The sequence below is a fragment of the Salmo trutta genome, chromosome 27, assembly GCF_901001165.1.
Source record: "Salmo trutta chromosome 27, fSalTru1.1, whole genome shotgun sequence".
Lineage (NCBI taxonomy): Eukaryota > Metazoa > Chordata > Actinopteri > Salmoniformes > Salmonidae > Salmo > Salmo trutta.
Genome location: NC_042983.1, coordinates 4,845,511 through 4,860,965, shown reverse-complemented (window position 1 = coordinate 4,860,965; position 15,455 = coordinate 4,845,511). Strand labels below are relative to the sequence as shown.

Sequence of the window (15,455 nt, the reverse complement as noted above, 5' to 3'; positions counted from 1 at the left end):
AGGGATGAAAATAATTAATCAAGGTGGTGAGAAGCACTGTTAACAACAGTCCTGCACTCCAATAAAGCAGGCTAAGTGAACACAAAACGATCCTGGAAATCGGAGTGGAAACTCAGAGCACAACATGTTCTCTGCTTCTGTTCTGAGGAGCAAGATCATGCCATACCATGAATGGTATAGAAAATGCACTCTACTTGATTGGGTTAAACATGAATTGACACAGATCTGTGTTCATTATGTTATATAGTACAGTAAAATGTATTTACTATACAACAATCAAACTGTATTAGTAATTACTGCAGTAATGGAATGTTAACAATCACCCAATGGTGTAGAGTTAAAGCCCAAATAAACAGGATTTGGTTACAACTCTTTATAGTCTTCCTGAGTCCTTGTGATGAAGAACAGATATGTTGAAATTATACAAAAAAGGTACATTGTGCTCTCATGCAACAGACATCAAGATTTACATTGCGGCAAATATGTCTCTCATTTATTTACTGCTTGCTTACACAAAAATACTAATGCAACCTAGAATACTAAATTCTTTCCTTAAATAAACAGGTGGTTGGTTCTCCCTGTTACCGACAGACAGGCACACAGACACTAATCATGGTTTGGAATGCAGTGCAGTCTTTAGGTTATCACCAAGCCATCGTGAATCTACCTGTCAGCGTTAAATCTCAGGCTTCTCTCCCTTCACACAGACACATGAAAATTCTAACAATCCTATTGTGTTGCCTCTAAGAAAAACAGACAGTGTGAGCACTAATATAGGATTACATTCTAATATAAGAGTAATGGGATTAACAATGTTGTAATTCTATGACACAATCTATAGAGTATTTGTGGTGTTGCTTCTTAGTTCTTTGCATGCCTCGGAGTTTGGTTGATTTTAAGAATGCTTTTGATTCCATATGGCATAATGGATAATTGGGGGTAAAGTATACGACATCATAAAATCCATTTACTTGAACAACACATGTAGCATTAAAATGAACAATAAAACTATAGAGTTTTTTTGCAAAAGGGCGAGGGGTGAGACAAGGGTGCAGTTTAAGTCCAACATCAATATCAACGAACTAGCAGTGTTGTTGGACCGATCTGCAGCCCCTGGACCCACCCTCAAAGATGAGGTCAGATTCCTGCTCTATGCAGATAACCTTGTCCTACTGTCACCAACAGAGCAAAGTCTACAGGAACAACTTAACATTATTTGGGAATACAGCATCAACATCAACTTACAGAAAACCAAAGTTGTGATTTTCCAGAAAAAGACCAGGAATCAGAGCAGCAGACACTCCTTCAAATTAGGAAATACCATAGTTGAACAACTACCTGGGACTAAAAATCAGTGCCTCTGGTGGATTTGGTCTAGTAGTGAATGCACTAAAAGAAAAAGCCTGCAAGCATTTTACTCCATAAAAGACATTTCTCAAAAATAGATATTAATATCCACATCTGGTGCAAAATATTCAATAGTGTAATTTTACCAATTGCCCTATATGGAAGTGAGGTTTGGGGTACAACCTGTAATTACGATTAGAAGCTTTGGGAGAAAAAAAACAGATAGAAAATCTACTTACAGCATATTCCAGAATTATCCTAAATATCCAAAAGAAAGTACCAAATAATGCATGCAGAGCAGAACTCGGACAATTCCCTTTAAATTGTAAATATAAAGAAACGGTCACTAACATTTTGGCATCATTTGAGATTAAGCCCCAAAACATTCTTACAATTCAAAGCACCGGAAACCCAAGAGCTGAACCCTGAAAAGAGTCCCCTATGTCAGCGGTTAAAAACAATAAACAACACTATTATCCAAACAAGGAAATTCATCAAATTGTTACAAAAATGAAAACTTCCTACTTGACAAATTGTGAAAATGAAACAAAAACACAGAATAAACTAAATTGCTATTTGGCAATCAAAAGATAATACAAATGGGCAGAATATCTCTACTCTGTCAGAGATACAAAACAGAGACCGAGCCTGACCAAATACTGGCTCAGCGACCACCAATTCGCTAAAGAAAAAGGGAGACACATAAAGACAGGGCTAACCAACGAGAGTCTATGTGGTCACTGCACGACAGGGGAGGTAGAGACAGAGATGCACTTTATCCTCTACTGTGAAAAATACTCCCAAATAAGATCATATTTTTTTTCAATAAAATATCTCAATCAATTCCTAACTTCTGTGCATTTACTAATAACAGAAAGGTGGGAATTCTTCTGGGTGGGGGGAAAAAAACACAAATATTAGTGCCAGATATGTATATGCCATAGACTGAGGGACATCCCATCTCATTAATTCCTTTAAGTATTTACATTGTACATAACTTACAAGTAATACATAGATGATTACACTATGTACATTCTGTTGTTTATTTATTAGCCATTCTCTTTTCTATCATCTTAATTAAATGTATCGACCGAAGATTTCACAGTACAACAGCAGTATTGTGCATTTGGAAAGTATTGAGATCCCTTCACTTTTTCCACATTTTGTTACAGCTTTATTGTAAAATTGATTAAATACATGTTTTTCCTCAATCTACACATAATAACCCATAATGACATAGTGAAAACAGATTTCTGAAAACGTATTAAAATAAAATGACATTTACATAAGTATTCAGCCCCTTTGCTAGGAGACTCACAATTGAGCTCAGGTGCATCCAAATGTATGTAGCATTGAAGGTTCCCAAGAACACAGTGGCCTCAATCATTAAAAAAACTGAAATACCTTATTTACATAAGTATTCAGACCCTTTGCGATAGGACTCGAAATTGAGATCAGGTGCATCCTGTTTCCATTGATCATCCTTGAGACTTGATTGGAGTCCACCTGGGGTAAATTCAATTGATTGTACATGATTTGGAAATTGCACACACATAAGGTCCCACAGTTGACAGTGCATGTCAGAGCAAAAACCAAGCCATGAGGTCAAAGGAATTGTCCGTAGAGCTCCGAGACAGGATTGTCTCAAGGGACAGATCTGGGGAAGGATACCAAAAATGTCTACAGCATTGAAGGTCCCCAAGAACAGTGGCCTCCTCCATTCCTAAATGGAAGAAGTTTGGAACCACCAAGACTCTTCCTAGAGCTGGCGCACCCGGCCAAACTGAGCAATCTGGGGAGAAGGGCCTTGGTCTGGGAGGTGACCAAGAACCCGATGGTCACTCTGACAGAGCTCCTCTGTGGAGATGGGAGAACTTTCCAGAAGGACAACCATCTTTGCAGCACTCCGCCAATCAGGCTTTTATGGTAAAGTGAGCAGACGGAAGCCACATGACAGCTTGCTTGGAGGCTAAACTAAAGGACTCTCCGACCATGAGAAACATGATTCTCTGGTTTGATGAAACCAAGATTGAAGTCTTTGGCCTGAATGCTAAGCGTCACATCTGGAAGAAACCTGGCACCATCCCTACGGTGAAGGATGGTGGTGGCAGCCTCATGCTTGTGGGGATGTTTTTCAGAGACAGACTGGGAGACTAGTCAGGATCGGGGGAAAGATGAACCGAGGAAAGTACAGAGAGATCCTTGATGAAAACCTGCTCCGGAGCTCTCAGGACCTCAGACTGGGGTGAAGGATCACCTTCCAACAGGACAACAACCCTAAGCACACAGCCAAGGCAACGCAGGAGTGGCTTCGGGACAAGTCTCTGAATGTCCTTGAGTGGCCCAGCCAGAGCCCGATCGAACATATCTGGAGAGACCTGAAAATAGCTGTGCAGTGACGCTCCTCATCCAACCTGAGAGCATGAGGATCTACAGAGAAGAATGGGAGTAACTCCCCAAATACAGGTGTGACAAGCTTGTAGGGTCATACCCAAGGAGCCTGTAATCGCTGCCAAAGGTGCTTCTGCAAAGTACTGAGTAAACAAAGTCACATTGTCATTATGGGTTATTGTGTGTAGATAAACCTTTTTTTTTAATGTCTGTAACGTAACAAAATGTGGAAAAAGTCATGGGGTCTGAATACTTTCTGAACACACTAAGTGCTGGAATTAGTTGGCAGGGGTCTTTGATTTAACATGAGTGTTTTCACGTATTTCTAATACCTTTTAAGACATATGATGGTAGATGTTGTGTATATCCCCTTTTCCATCTGTTTGACCAGAAATCAAAGCTTTTGCTTATTCCAAATGTTTTGGGTGGGAAATGGTTGACAGACCTTAATAAAACAAATTATAATATATGCATGTGTGTGAGAGAGATACAGTAGATGCTTAGCTTTCATTGACACCCAATATGACATGGTAATGGGTCCTTTTAGTTGAAAATGACCAGAAGAATCACAACGGGGATCATTTGCCAAATATTCTAGAGCATTGCATATAGAAATGCCATGAAGAGCTGATATGATTCTTTACTCTACATGTCAGAGGCATGTTCGTTCTACATAGAAATATACTTTGTATTTTCCGATTATAATATCCCTGTTCAAATAAAAAAAATAAAAAGCCTATGATCAGAAATGAATAGTATTTCATCTATTTTTGAGTTTGTGTCGGCCTAGAGGCCTACCATATGTTACCTTTTGTAGGGAACGCGGTAACACCTGCGCATTCATATGTTTACATTGACGGCATATGACATCATCCACATCGGGATCAACTTTCATAAATGTGCGCACAACACGCAGACTTAAATATTAAAAGAGCTGTTCTTACCTGGCATGCATGCGCTCATAGCAACGAAGGTTGCAAAGACAGCAACCTGGGTTAGAAGCGTGGCAGCTGTTCTCGGTCGGTGATCGACACCTCTTCTCTGGGATGGCATACTGCAAAGCGCTCCTACAACTGATACAACTGAGCTGGAGAGTCGGGGTTGATCATTCCCCCATCCCCTTAGAACAGAAAGAAGCTTAGAAAAGGTGCTCAGCTTTTGTAAATATGTAGTCAGAATGCGGAGTAGAAAAGGCGCTCAGTTGCAAGTACCGGATTCGGTAATAGAGCGCTGGTCAACGATTTCGTCTGCTATGTGTTTTGCGCAGGATCCCATTATGTCGCTTTATGTGTGACAGTTGAAGAAACGAGTGAGGGCAGGGCTGCTGTCTGTCAGAGTTTCTATGGTGTTGTGAGTTACGTAGATGTCGTCACGATGCGCGCCTAATCAGTTTTGCCGTACGCACAACCGAAAATACAAGCCACAGTACCGAAGCAGAGAAGCCAACATGTGCATTTTAATGGCCTCTAGTGCCTCCCCGGTTCTGAGAGAAATGTGTTCATAAAAAGCCCTTTGCTATTTTTTTAAAAGGATTCAATTAATGTGTATAAGGGCACACTGATGATTCATACATAATATGACATGACACCAAGGTTACATAATAAAAGGCTGAAATAGATCAATTAAGTCTGGAATAGAGATACAAAACATTGTTCTATTTAATTGTGCGGATGAACCAATATCTCTTGAAATAGTATCGTTTTTAGAGTGTTTGGTTTGTGGAAGATCAATACTTAATGTGGGTTATACATATTATACATTTGTAGTATGCCTATAGTTTGTAGAGCAGGGGTATTCAACTCCTACCCTACGAGGTCCGGTCCAGAGCCTGCTGGTGCTGTTCTGATAATGGACGGCACCCACCTGGTGTCTTTTTCCCACCTGGTGGATTCGAGTTTGAGGGCTCTAGTCTGTACCCCTCGAAGCCAGTTCCACTGCATTTTTTCCATTGTTCCCCTCTAGTCTGATTTAGACCTGTGACACGAGGTGTGTGCAATTAATTGTGCAATGAATTTTCAGGTAGAACAGAAAACCAGGAGGCTCCGGACCTCCTAGGGTAAGAGTTGAGTACCCCTGGTCTATACATTTGGCATTTCCCAATACATTTTTAAACCACAATTAATCTATGGCAGGCTACTACATTGTCCTATTCTGGAAGGTGCAACGATGCAAGGCATGGTAGCAAGTCACTCTTCAGACTAACTGTAGATTGTGACCAGATGGAAATATGACAGTCAATGTGAATGCAAGACTAAATACTGCTCCACTTGAACCCAACAATCATTTAAAAAAGGGGCAATCTGGGATTGGTCCATCCATTTTCAAAATTTGAGAGTAGTAAAAATCTCTCCAGTCCCATCCCTGAGCTGTTTAACAAAGAAAAGTGGCAAGATGTCCACGTTGTTTTTCAAATCCCAGACTGCCCCTTCAACAAACCTTTGTGTTTCGAAAGGAAAAACATACAGACAGACGTATTGAATTAACAAATGATTTATTATCAGTAGCAGTCCTTTGTATAACGTTGAGTAAAATAAATCTAAAAGTACAGGCATCAAAAGGGATGCGGGACAGGGATGTAAATGCAGAGTGCAATACATAATAAATACAAATAATTGAGATCATATTATGTGTATCAATGAAGGCACTGAAGAGAAACTCAAAAATAAAAACTTGTCACAGCTGCTAAGACAAGCATCTGTGGAAAGACTACATGATAGTGAAAAGGGTAAAAAATGTATTAAGTCAACATAGCATTAAATACAGTATGTACAGATGCTTTCTCTGTTGGGAATAGCTCAATGTTATAGCTGAGGTATTCATATCAATAAGAATTTGTCAAATATTAAGGACAACATATCAAATACCATTACTCATTTGCCTTGCGATAACAGAACAGTTAACACATCAATATGTTTGACGGATTGTCATTTCAATTTGAAATAGAAAGTAAAAAGTACTTCGAATGAGATGTTTTCTAGTATTTCATAAAGGCACTGTTACTACAGAATTGCTTGCACAAATTGCTTGCTTCCCAGACACCTTTTCAACATATCTCAATAAATACACGTCAGAAGAATATTATTGGAGGTTGATGCACAATTATACAAGTATTGGAATTACTCTGAGAAAAAGAGATTCAAAAACTGACAGGAAACTTCAGAGTAGAGAGGAACTGTACGAAAGTAATGAAAGAACACCAATAAGATGACAACAAGGACATATCAGTCGTTGAACCTATTGGAATAAATACTCTATGATTTTGATTTAGCCATGGCTAGCTATACTGTAGCTTTGCTCATGTTGTCATGGTCCACTCTAAATACAATTTAACACAGACTAGATAAGTCAGACCCTTGACAGCTTTTGGATTCAGGGTAAAGCCAATTCAAATGGTTGAGCAGTAGTGTAGGTCATAGAGGACAAATCAATGATGATATTGAACGTTATATACCACACCAAGAACACCTGAAGTGTGCGAGTTAATTTCATATTTACAGGGCACCATAATATAAACACAACTGGGTCTTTCGATTGTGCTCATCATTCACTACCCAGTGAATATATAGTAAAAAAGGACAATGGAGTGAGTTCCTAACCTGGTTCCAGATCAGTTTGTGGCCTTTCTAATTCCAAAGCTGTCATTGTCAAGCCATGGTTTTTTTAATGACAATGAGTGACAGTGAGAGTTGGCATGAGTGCACAAACATCTGGCACTCAAGCTACAATGCACATGCTATCAATTGGAATGTGGACGTAATCTGTCAAAATATAGAAACAATAGGAAAACAACATATACAGGCATTGAAGTTGCACCTGAACCCCGATCAATGTACATACAGACTGATGATTTGGTAGAGGTGGATAATATTGGTGAAAAAAGTAACTGTTAATAGAGAATAATCTTGAAGACGAAAACTAAGCAGTAAAATTATTGGCAAAACTAATGTATACAAACCATTTCCATTGATGAAATTGTCTATGCTATTGTGAGATTAATTGTGTATAATATCCCGGTCATGGTAAAAAACAAAAAAACAAAATCCAAATTAACGGCAGCATACAGCCCAAACAATGACTCATTCCACATTGGCGCCGTCTGCCTTCTCTGAGTCCTTCTTCTATCCCGTCACAGAGTCCTCCTTCTGCGCTGCTGCTCCGTCCTGGGCCACAGTCACTCCCTCTCCCCCTGCCTCAGGGATCACCTCTGCTGCCTCTGGCTCCCCTGTACTGGGGGCAGCCTTTTCCACCGCCTCACTGGTGGCATGTGGAGGGGGCAGGGAGTTCAAATCCACCGTGGGTTGTGGATTTGCTCTCTGGACATTTGAAGTGCTCTCAGTGCTCTCCGACTCCTCTGGCATTGGTGCAGGGACAGGGACTTTCTCCGTCTCCAGGGCTGTGGTCGTGGCTGCAGGAATTTCTGTTGGTGTGAGTGTAGGCACTAGGGGCTCTGTGTCCAGGGCTGTTGGTATGGGTGTGGGGATCTCCTCTTGTGCTATGGGTGTTACTGCTACTGCCTCCATCTGCGTTGAGGGTAGGGGGGATACCGCCTCTGAACTAGGAGACGTGTCCTCTTGGGTTAGAGCTGCTGGTGCCAAAGCCTCTTCCTGAACTGTTTTCAGAGATTCCTTCTCTTTGCTTGAGGGTACACTACTAACCTCCTGGCTTGAGGGGGACACTTCTGCTGCGGTCTCCTGTGAAACTGCAGCCACCTCCACGCCTGGCTCGCTGTCCTCTTCCTGCACAGCATTCTCTATCTCCCGTATGGCACTCTCGATGGCTGATGCTGTGTTATCTGAGTCCTGTAAGGAGCTCTCAATCTCTAGGAACTTCTTCTCATGCTCAGCTTCCTGGGTCACATCCTCAGAGATTTTGGTCTGCACCTCTGGGGCCACACTCAAGATCGTCACCGACTCTCCTCCTTTCAGGATGGAGCCATTCGTTAGGGCAGGGGATGGACTGTTCTCTGGCTGGACAGGAGGTGGAGGGGCTTTCTTCTTTTCTTTTGAAGTGGTTGCATTAACTTTGACTGGATCCTGGTGGACGATCTCTGGAGACGATAGAGCGTCTGCGTCCTGGACCTCCCCCTCCCTCTCCTCAGGGATGCCGTCCACACTGGGCACCTCCAGGCAGGACTCGTTGACCAGGATGGGGGAGCCATCCAGCTGGATCATAGAGACCACCTGCTTCATCCTGCGCCTCCTATGGGCCTCCCCAGTATCACCAGTCTCCTCCCCCTCTTCATCATCTTGTCCCTGCCCTTCCTCCGGTCCTGTCCCGAACTCCCCAGCCCAATCGATGGCAGGGTTGTCCCCCAGTAGGTGCAGGTTGGGGTCACTGCTGGTCAATACAATGCTGTCCCTATACAGGTTGTGTCTCCTCTGGACTGCTGCCTCCTTCACAGCTACACAGGGAGGAAGAAAGAAAGGATAGAAAGAGAGAAAGAGAGAGAGAGAAAGGTCATTAACACATTGTCCACCGGATGTTCGTTCCATTTAATTTCACATTATATATGTATTTCAATATGATTTTGTTGAAAGACATTTGGAATTCTGAGAAATTAAGCTAATTGATTGCACACAAATAGGCAATTTCAATTTACAGGATTCATATAATATTCATTAAATATAATGCCCAAAACCCGATTTCATGGCCTCAACCCGAAAAACAAGGCCTTAATCAGAAAGTTCAGACAAGTGACCAGCAAAATTGATAAACGTAACAGCATGAACAGCGGCATCTAGTGGGCAAAACCTGGTACTTTCACACTATTTTATGGGCAGAAATGCAAGCGACTTCAACGGCAAATTTGTCTGAACGGGGGACATCACAAAATTCACTGAAAATGCATTACATAGTATGAATAAACAATAATCCAAGCCGCAGTGTCATACTACCTGTCAAATATAGATAACTGATACTGTATACTGGCCATTGGGATGGGAGGCTTTTGACCATTTATTTGGATTTCTCATGTTTTATACATTATTAAAAAGTGGTTTGCACCAAACTGGAAGATGGGTAATATATTTATTGAATATTATATGAATCCTATAAATTAAAATGGCAAATATGTGCAACAATTTGCATAATTCCTCAAATGTTTCAATACAATAATGCTAATATTATCTGTTTCTAACTACAGAAACAATTTCAGAACAATCAGAGATGGTGGCTGTCAATCTTCTTTCTTGTGCTTTTGAGGTGAAACGACTCAGGAGAGGTATCTCTTCTAACTCTGGGGCCTAAATATAGCCTGTGAGTACTCTTATTCCATACACTGAACACATAAGGCAGGGATCATCAACTAGATTCAGCACCGGGCCGATCTTTTCTTGAGTGGATGGTCAGGGGGCCGGAACATAATTACAAACAATTTGTAAACTGCAAATTGAAACACTCAGAAGACCAACACATATGTTTGACTAAAACATCATTTCAAACCTTGCTTATTTGCATATGATCACATACACTGAGTGTACAAAACATTAGGAACATCTTCCTAATATTGAGTTGCACCTCTTTCACCCTCAGAACAGCCTCAATTAATCGGGGTATGGACTCTACAAGGAGTCGAAACCATTTCACAGGGATGTTGGCCCAGGTTGAATCCAATGCTTCCCACAATTGTGTCAAGTTGGATGGATGTCCTTTGGGTGGTGGACCATTTTTGATACACATGGGAAACCTTTGAGCGTGAAAAACCAAGCAGTGTTGCAGTTCTTGACACATTCAAACTGGTGTGCCTGGCACCTACTACTATAGCCCATTCAAAGGCACTTTAAAGCTTTTGTCTTTCCTATTCACTCTCTGCATGGCACACATACACAATCGATGTCTCAATTGTTTCAAGGCTTAAAAATCCTTCTTTAACCGATCTCGTCCTCTTCATCTACACTGATTGAAGTGAATTTAACATCAATAAGGAATGATAGCATTCACCTGGATTTACCTGGTCAGTTTGTCATGGAAAAAGCAGGTGTTCCTAATGTTTTGTACACTCACTTGGTGCGGATTTGCTTGTGTTTCTATAGTATTTTATGTTGAACCCTCCATTTAGATTTTTATTAATACATTTTTTGCTCAGAAAACTTGGGGGAAATCACCGCCAGTTGGTTAACCCTGACACAAGGCATTCAAATATAAGAGAAGTATATGTCTGTGTCCCAAATGGCACCCTATTCCTCCTATTGATCAGGGCCCATAGTAATGCAATACAAAGGGAGTAAAGGTGCCATTAAGGACAAAGCCACTGTTTCCACTGTGAGACTCACCCATCATGATGTCCTTCATGACAGAGTGCAGCACCACTTCCTCAAAGATGTTCTCCACCAGGATGAAACGAGAAAAGTCCTCAAAAATCAGCTCCTGGAAACGAGGCAGCTCCTGGACACGGCAGAGGAACAAGTATGAGAACAGAGGACCCATAAAAGGTGTCATACACATTCAGGAATACACTCAGGAGAGACATGCAGAAAACGGGTAAGTTAACAGTATGAGTGACAAAGGGAATGCTATTGCATGGAAGTGTAATGTCAGTTTCACACAACGTATGCATTTGACCCGTCTAGACACAGTCTAGCCGGCTACAGCTGCTAGACTTACAGATGCGACGGAGGGAGTGAGCTGCTTCAGCATGTAAGGGATGAAGATCTGAAGAAGAGCCTCTCGAAAGAACCTCTTCCGGACTGTGCTGCTGTCATAATCAAATTTCTGTGGACAGACAGGAGGGAAATAAAAGACAGGAGATGTTATGATTTTTTAGAGAACATTTGTGTTGCATCAATCTGCTGAAGCCTACATTTTCCAAGATGAAATGGCAGCAATACGTGTTTGTTTTTGTCCCGTGTAAATATTCAGCTTTTTTCTGTATACATTTCAATCTCTTTTTCCATTTTAGAATTAAATTCCTTTAACCCGCCTCACCCAACGTGGTACAGATCTGCTATTTTTTTTAGACCTTATAACCGGAACCTCTATCAGAAGCTAGCATTCAGAAGCTATCCAGCTAATTAGCTACTAGCTATTTAATTGTTAGCCACTGCTAGCAGTCTTTACCTTTAGCACAGACACAAGCCGCTTTAGCCCGGATAATATCTGCCAGTCTGCACAGCGCGAAATCAGCCCGGAGCATATCGGGCTGCTTTTCTTCCCCACTAAATCACCGCATTCCTGCCACAAGCTCTGGCCCATTACACCGGATCATTGCAGCTAGCTAGCTAACGCCCTTGTCCAGAAGCAAGCACCAGTTAGCCTCGAGCTAGGCCCATTCCCCCGGCTAGCAAACAAAGTACACCAACTACAATATCCCTCTTGCCAATTGGCCTGGACCCTTTGTCGACATGGAGCCCCGCCGATCCATCACGACTGGTCTGCTGACGTATTTCGGCCAATGTGCTCTCAACCGGCCTCTGCGTCGTTGATGTCGGTAGGACCCAGCTACTAGCCCCGGCCTGCTAGCTCTCTGATCACTCGGCTACACAGCGGATGCCAACTGGACTGTTCATTCACACGGTACTTCATTTTGTTTATCCGTCGGCCCCAGCCTCGAACTCAGGCCCTGTGTGTAGCTAACTGACCCTCTCTGCCCATTCATCGCCATTTACACATTATTGTTTCTTAGCATTTTACCCGTTGTCTTAGCCCTCCCAATCAACACTGGTGGTTGCTTTATGTCTCTCTCTAATGTCAATATGCCTGTATACTGTTGTTTAGGGTAGTTCTCATTATTTTGTTTTACTGCGGAGCCTTTAGTCCCGCTCTACATGCCTCGATTAGCTCCCTTGCCCCACCCATGCGGAGACCGCACCTAGTGTAACTGCCGCTTCCAGAGATGCAGACTCTCTCATCGTCACCCAATGCCTAGGTTTACCTCCACTGTACTCGCACCCTACCATGCCCTTGTCTATGCATTATGCCCTGAATCTATCCTACCACACCCAGAAGTCTGCTCCTTTTACTCTCTGTTCCGAACACACTAGATGACAAGTTCTTATGGCCTTTAGCCGTACCCTTATCATTCTCCTCCTCTGTTCCTCTGGTGATGTCGAGGTTAACCCAGCCCTGTGTGTCCCCAGGCGCTCTCGTTTGTTGACTTCTGTAACCGTAAAAGCCTTGGGTTCATGCATGTTATCAGATTGCTATTCCCTAAGTTTGCTTCATTCACTGCTTTAGCACACTCCGCCAACCCTGATGTCCTAGCCGTGTCTGAATCCTGGCTTAGGAAGGCCACCAAAAATTCTGAAATTTCCATCCCCAATTACAACATTTTCCGTCAAGACAGAACTGCTAAAGGAGGCGGAGTTGCATTCTATTGTAGAGATAGCCTGCAGAGTTCTGTCATACTATCCAGGTCTGTGCCCAAACAGTTCGAGCTACTACTTTTAAAAATCCATCTCTCCAGAAATAAGTCTCTCACTGTTATAGACCTCCCTCAGCTCCCAGCTGTTTCCTGGACACTATATGTGAATTGATCACCCCCCATCTATCGTCAGAATTCATACTGTTAGGTGACCTAAACTGGGATATGCTTAACACCCCGTCCGTCCTACAATCTAAGCTAGATGCCCTCAACCTCACACAAATTATCAAGGAACCTACCAGGTACAACCCCAAATCCGTAAACATGGGCACCCTCATAGATATCATCCTGACCAACTTGCCCTCTAAATACACCTCTGCTGTTTTCAACCAGGATCTCGGCGATCACGGCCTCATTGCCTGCGTCCGTTATGGGTCTGCAGTCTAACGACCACCCCTCATCACTGTCAAACGCTCCCTAAAACACTTCTGCGAGCAGGCCTTTCTAATCAACCTGGCCCGGGTATCCTGGAAGGACATTGACCTCATCCCGTCAGTAGAGGATGCCTGGTTGTTCTTCAAAAGTGCCTTCCTCACCATCTTAAATAAGCATGCCCCTTTCAAAAAATGTAGAACTAAGAACAGATATAGCCCTTGGTTCACTCCAGACTTGACTGCCCTTGCACACTGCACAAGCTTCGAATAGTCCCCGCGATATGCAACTTTTCAAGGAAGTCAGGAACCAATATACACAGGCAGTTAGGAAATCAAAGGCTAGCTTTTTCAAACCGAAATTTGCATCCTGCAGCACTAATTCCAAAATGTTTTGGGACACTAAAGTCCATGGAGAATAAGAGCACCTACTCTCAGCTGCCCACTGCACTGAGGCTAGGAAACACTCACCACTGATAAATCCATGATAATCGAAAATTTCAATAAGCATTTCTCTACGGCTGGCCACGCTTTCCACCTGGCTACCCCAACTCCGGCCAACAGCTCTGCACCCACCGCAACAACTGGGCCAAGCCCCCCCGCTTCTCCTTCACCCAAATCCAGACAGCTGATGTCCTGAAAGTGCTGCAGAATCTGGATCCCTACAAATCAGCTGGGCTAGACAATCTGGACCCTCGCTTTCTAAAATTATCCACGACCATTGTCGCAACCCCCATTACTAGTCTGTTCAACCTCTCATATCATCTGAGATTCCTAAAGATTGGAAAGCGGCCGCGGTCATCCCCCTCTTCAAAGGGGGAGACACTAGACCCAGACTGTTACAGACCTATATTCCTCCTGCCCTGTCTTTCTAAATTCTTCGAAAGCCAATGCAATCCAGTTTCTGAGCTGGTCATGGGTGCACCTCAGCCACGCTCAATGTCCTAAATGATATCATAACTGCCATCGATAAAAAAAAACAGTACTGTGCAGCTGTTTTCGTCGACCTGGCCAAGGCTTTCGACTCTGTCAATCACCGTATTCTTATCGGCAGACTCAACAGCCTTGGTTTCGCAAATGACTGCCACGCCTGTTTCACTAACTACTTCCCAGACAGAGTTCAGTGTGTCAAATCAGAGGGCCCGTTGTCCGGACCTCTGGCAGTCTCTATGGGTGTGCCACAGGGTTCAATTCTCGGTTTCTACTCTTTTCTCTGTATATATCAATGATGTCGCTCTTGCTGTGGATGATTCTTTGATCCACCTCTACGCAGACGACACCATTCTGTATACATCTGGCCCTTCCTTGAACACTGTGTTAACAAACCTCCAAACGAGCTTCAATGCCAAACAACACTCCTTCCGGGGCCTCCAACTGCTCGCTGCCCGCACTCGCCTGCCTAGCATCACTACTCTGGACTGTTCAGACTTAGAATATGTGACAACTTTAAATACCTAGATGTCTGGCTAGACTGTAAACTCTCCTTCCAGACTGATATTAAGCATCTCCAATCCAAAATTAAATCTAGAAATCAGCTTTCTATTTCGCAACAAAGCCTCCTTCACTCATGCTGCTAAACATAACCTTATAAAACTGACTATCCTGCCGATCCTTGACTTTGGCGATGTCATTTACAAAATAGCCTCCAACACTCTACTCAGCAAATTGGATGCAGTCTATCACAGTGCCATCCATTTTGTCACCAAAGCCCCATATACTACCCACCATTGCGACCTGTATGCTTTCCTTGGCTGGTCCTCACTACATATTAGCTGCCAAACCCACTGGCTCCAGGTCATCTATAAGTCTTTGCTAGGTAAAGCTCCGCCTTATCTCAGCTCAATGGTCACCATAGCAACACCCACCCGTAGCACGCGCTCCAGCAGGTATATTTCACTGGTCATCCCCAAAGCCAATTCTTCCTTTGGCCGCCTTTCCTTCCAGTTCTCTGCTGCCAATGACTTGAACGAATTGCAAAAATCACTGAA

General features: G+C 42.9%; 2 protein-coding genes across 3 annotated transcripts in view; both read right to left on the bottom strand.

Moving 5' to 3' along the window:
• Positions 1-5,089, bottom strand: part of LOC115164168 (neural proliferation differentiation and control protein 1) — a 47,091-nt gene extending 42,002 nt beyond the window's left edge. The window contains exons 1-2 of one of the 2 annotated variants that reach the window (XM_029716397.1): positions 4,950-5,089; positions 4,683-4,858 (exon numbers count right to left, since the gene is read on the bottom strand). In XM_029716397.1, the coding sequence (XP_029572257.1) occupies positions 4,683-4,791 (109 nt within the window). In that variant the 5' untranslated portion in view covers positions 4,792-4,858; positions 4,950-5,089. Of the gene's footprint in view, positions 1-4,682 lie in introns of both variants that reach the window. The other variant, XM_029716396.1, reaches the window with a different exon arrangement.
• A 1,121-nt stretch (positions 5,090-6,210) lies between these two features.
• Positions 6,211-15,455, bottom strand: part of LOC115164165 (niban-like protein 1) — a 55,387-nt gene continuing 46,142 nt past the window's right edge. The window contains exons 12-14 of the mRNA XM_029716392.1: positions 11,341-11,448; positions 11,010-11,121; positions 6,211-9,139 (exon numbers count right to left, since the gene is read on the bottom strand). Of these exons, the coding sequence (XP_029572252.1) occupies positions 7,857-9,139; positions 11,010-11,121; positions 11,341-11,448 (1,503 nt within the window). The 3' untranslated portion in view covers positions 6,211-7,856. The remainder of the gene's footprint in view (positions 9,140-11,009; positions 11,122-11,340; positions 11,449-15,455) is intronic.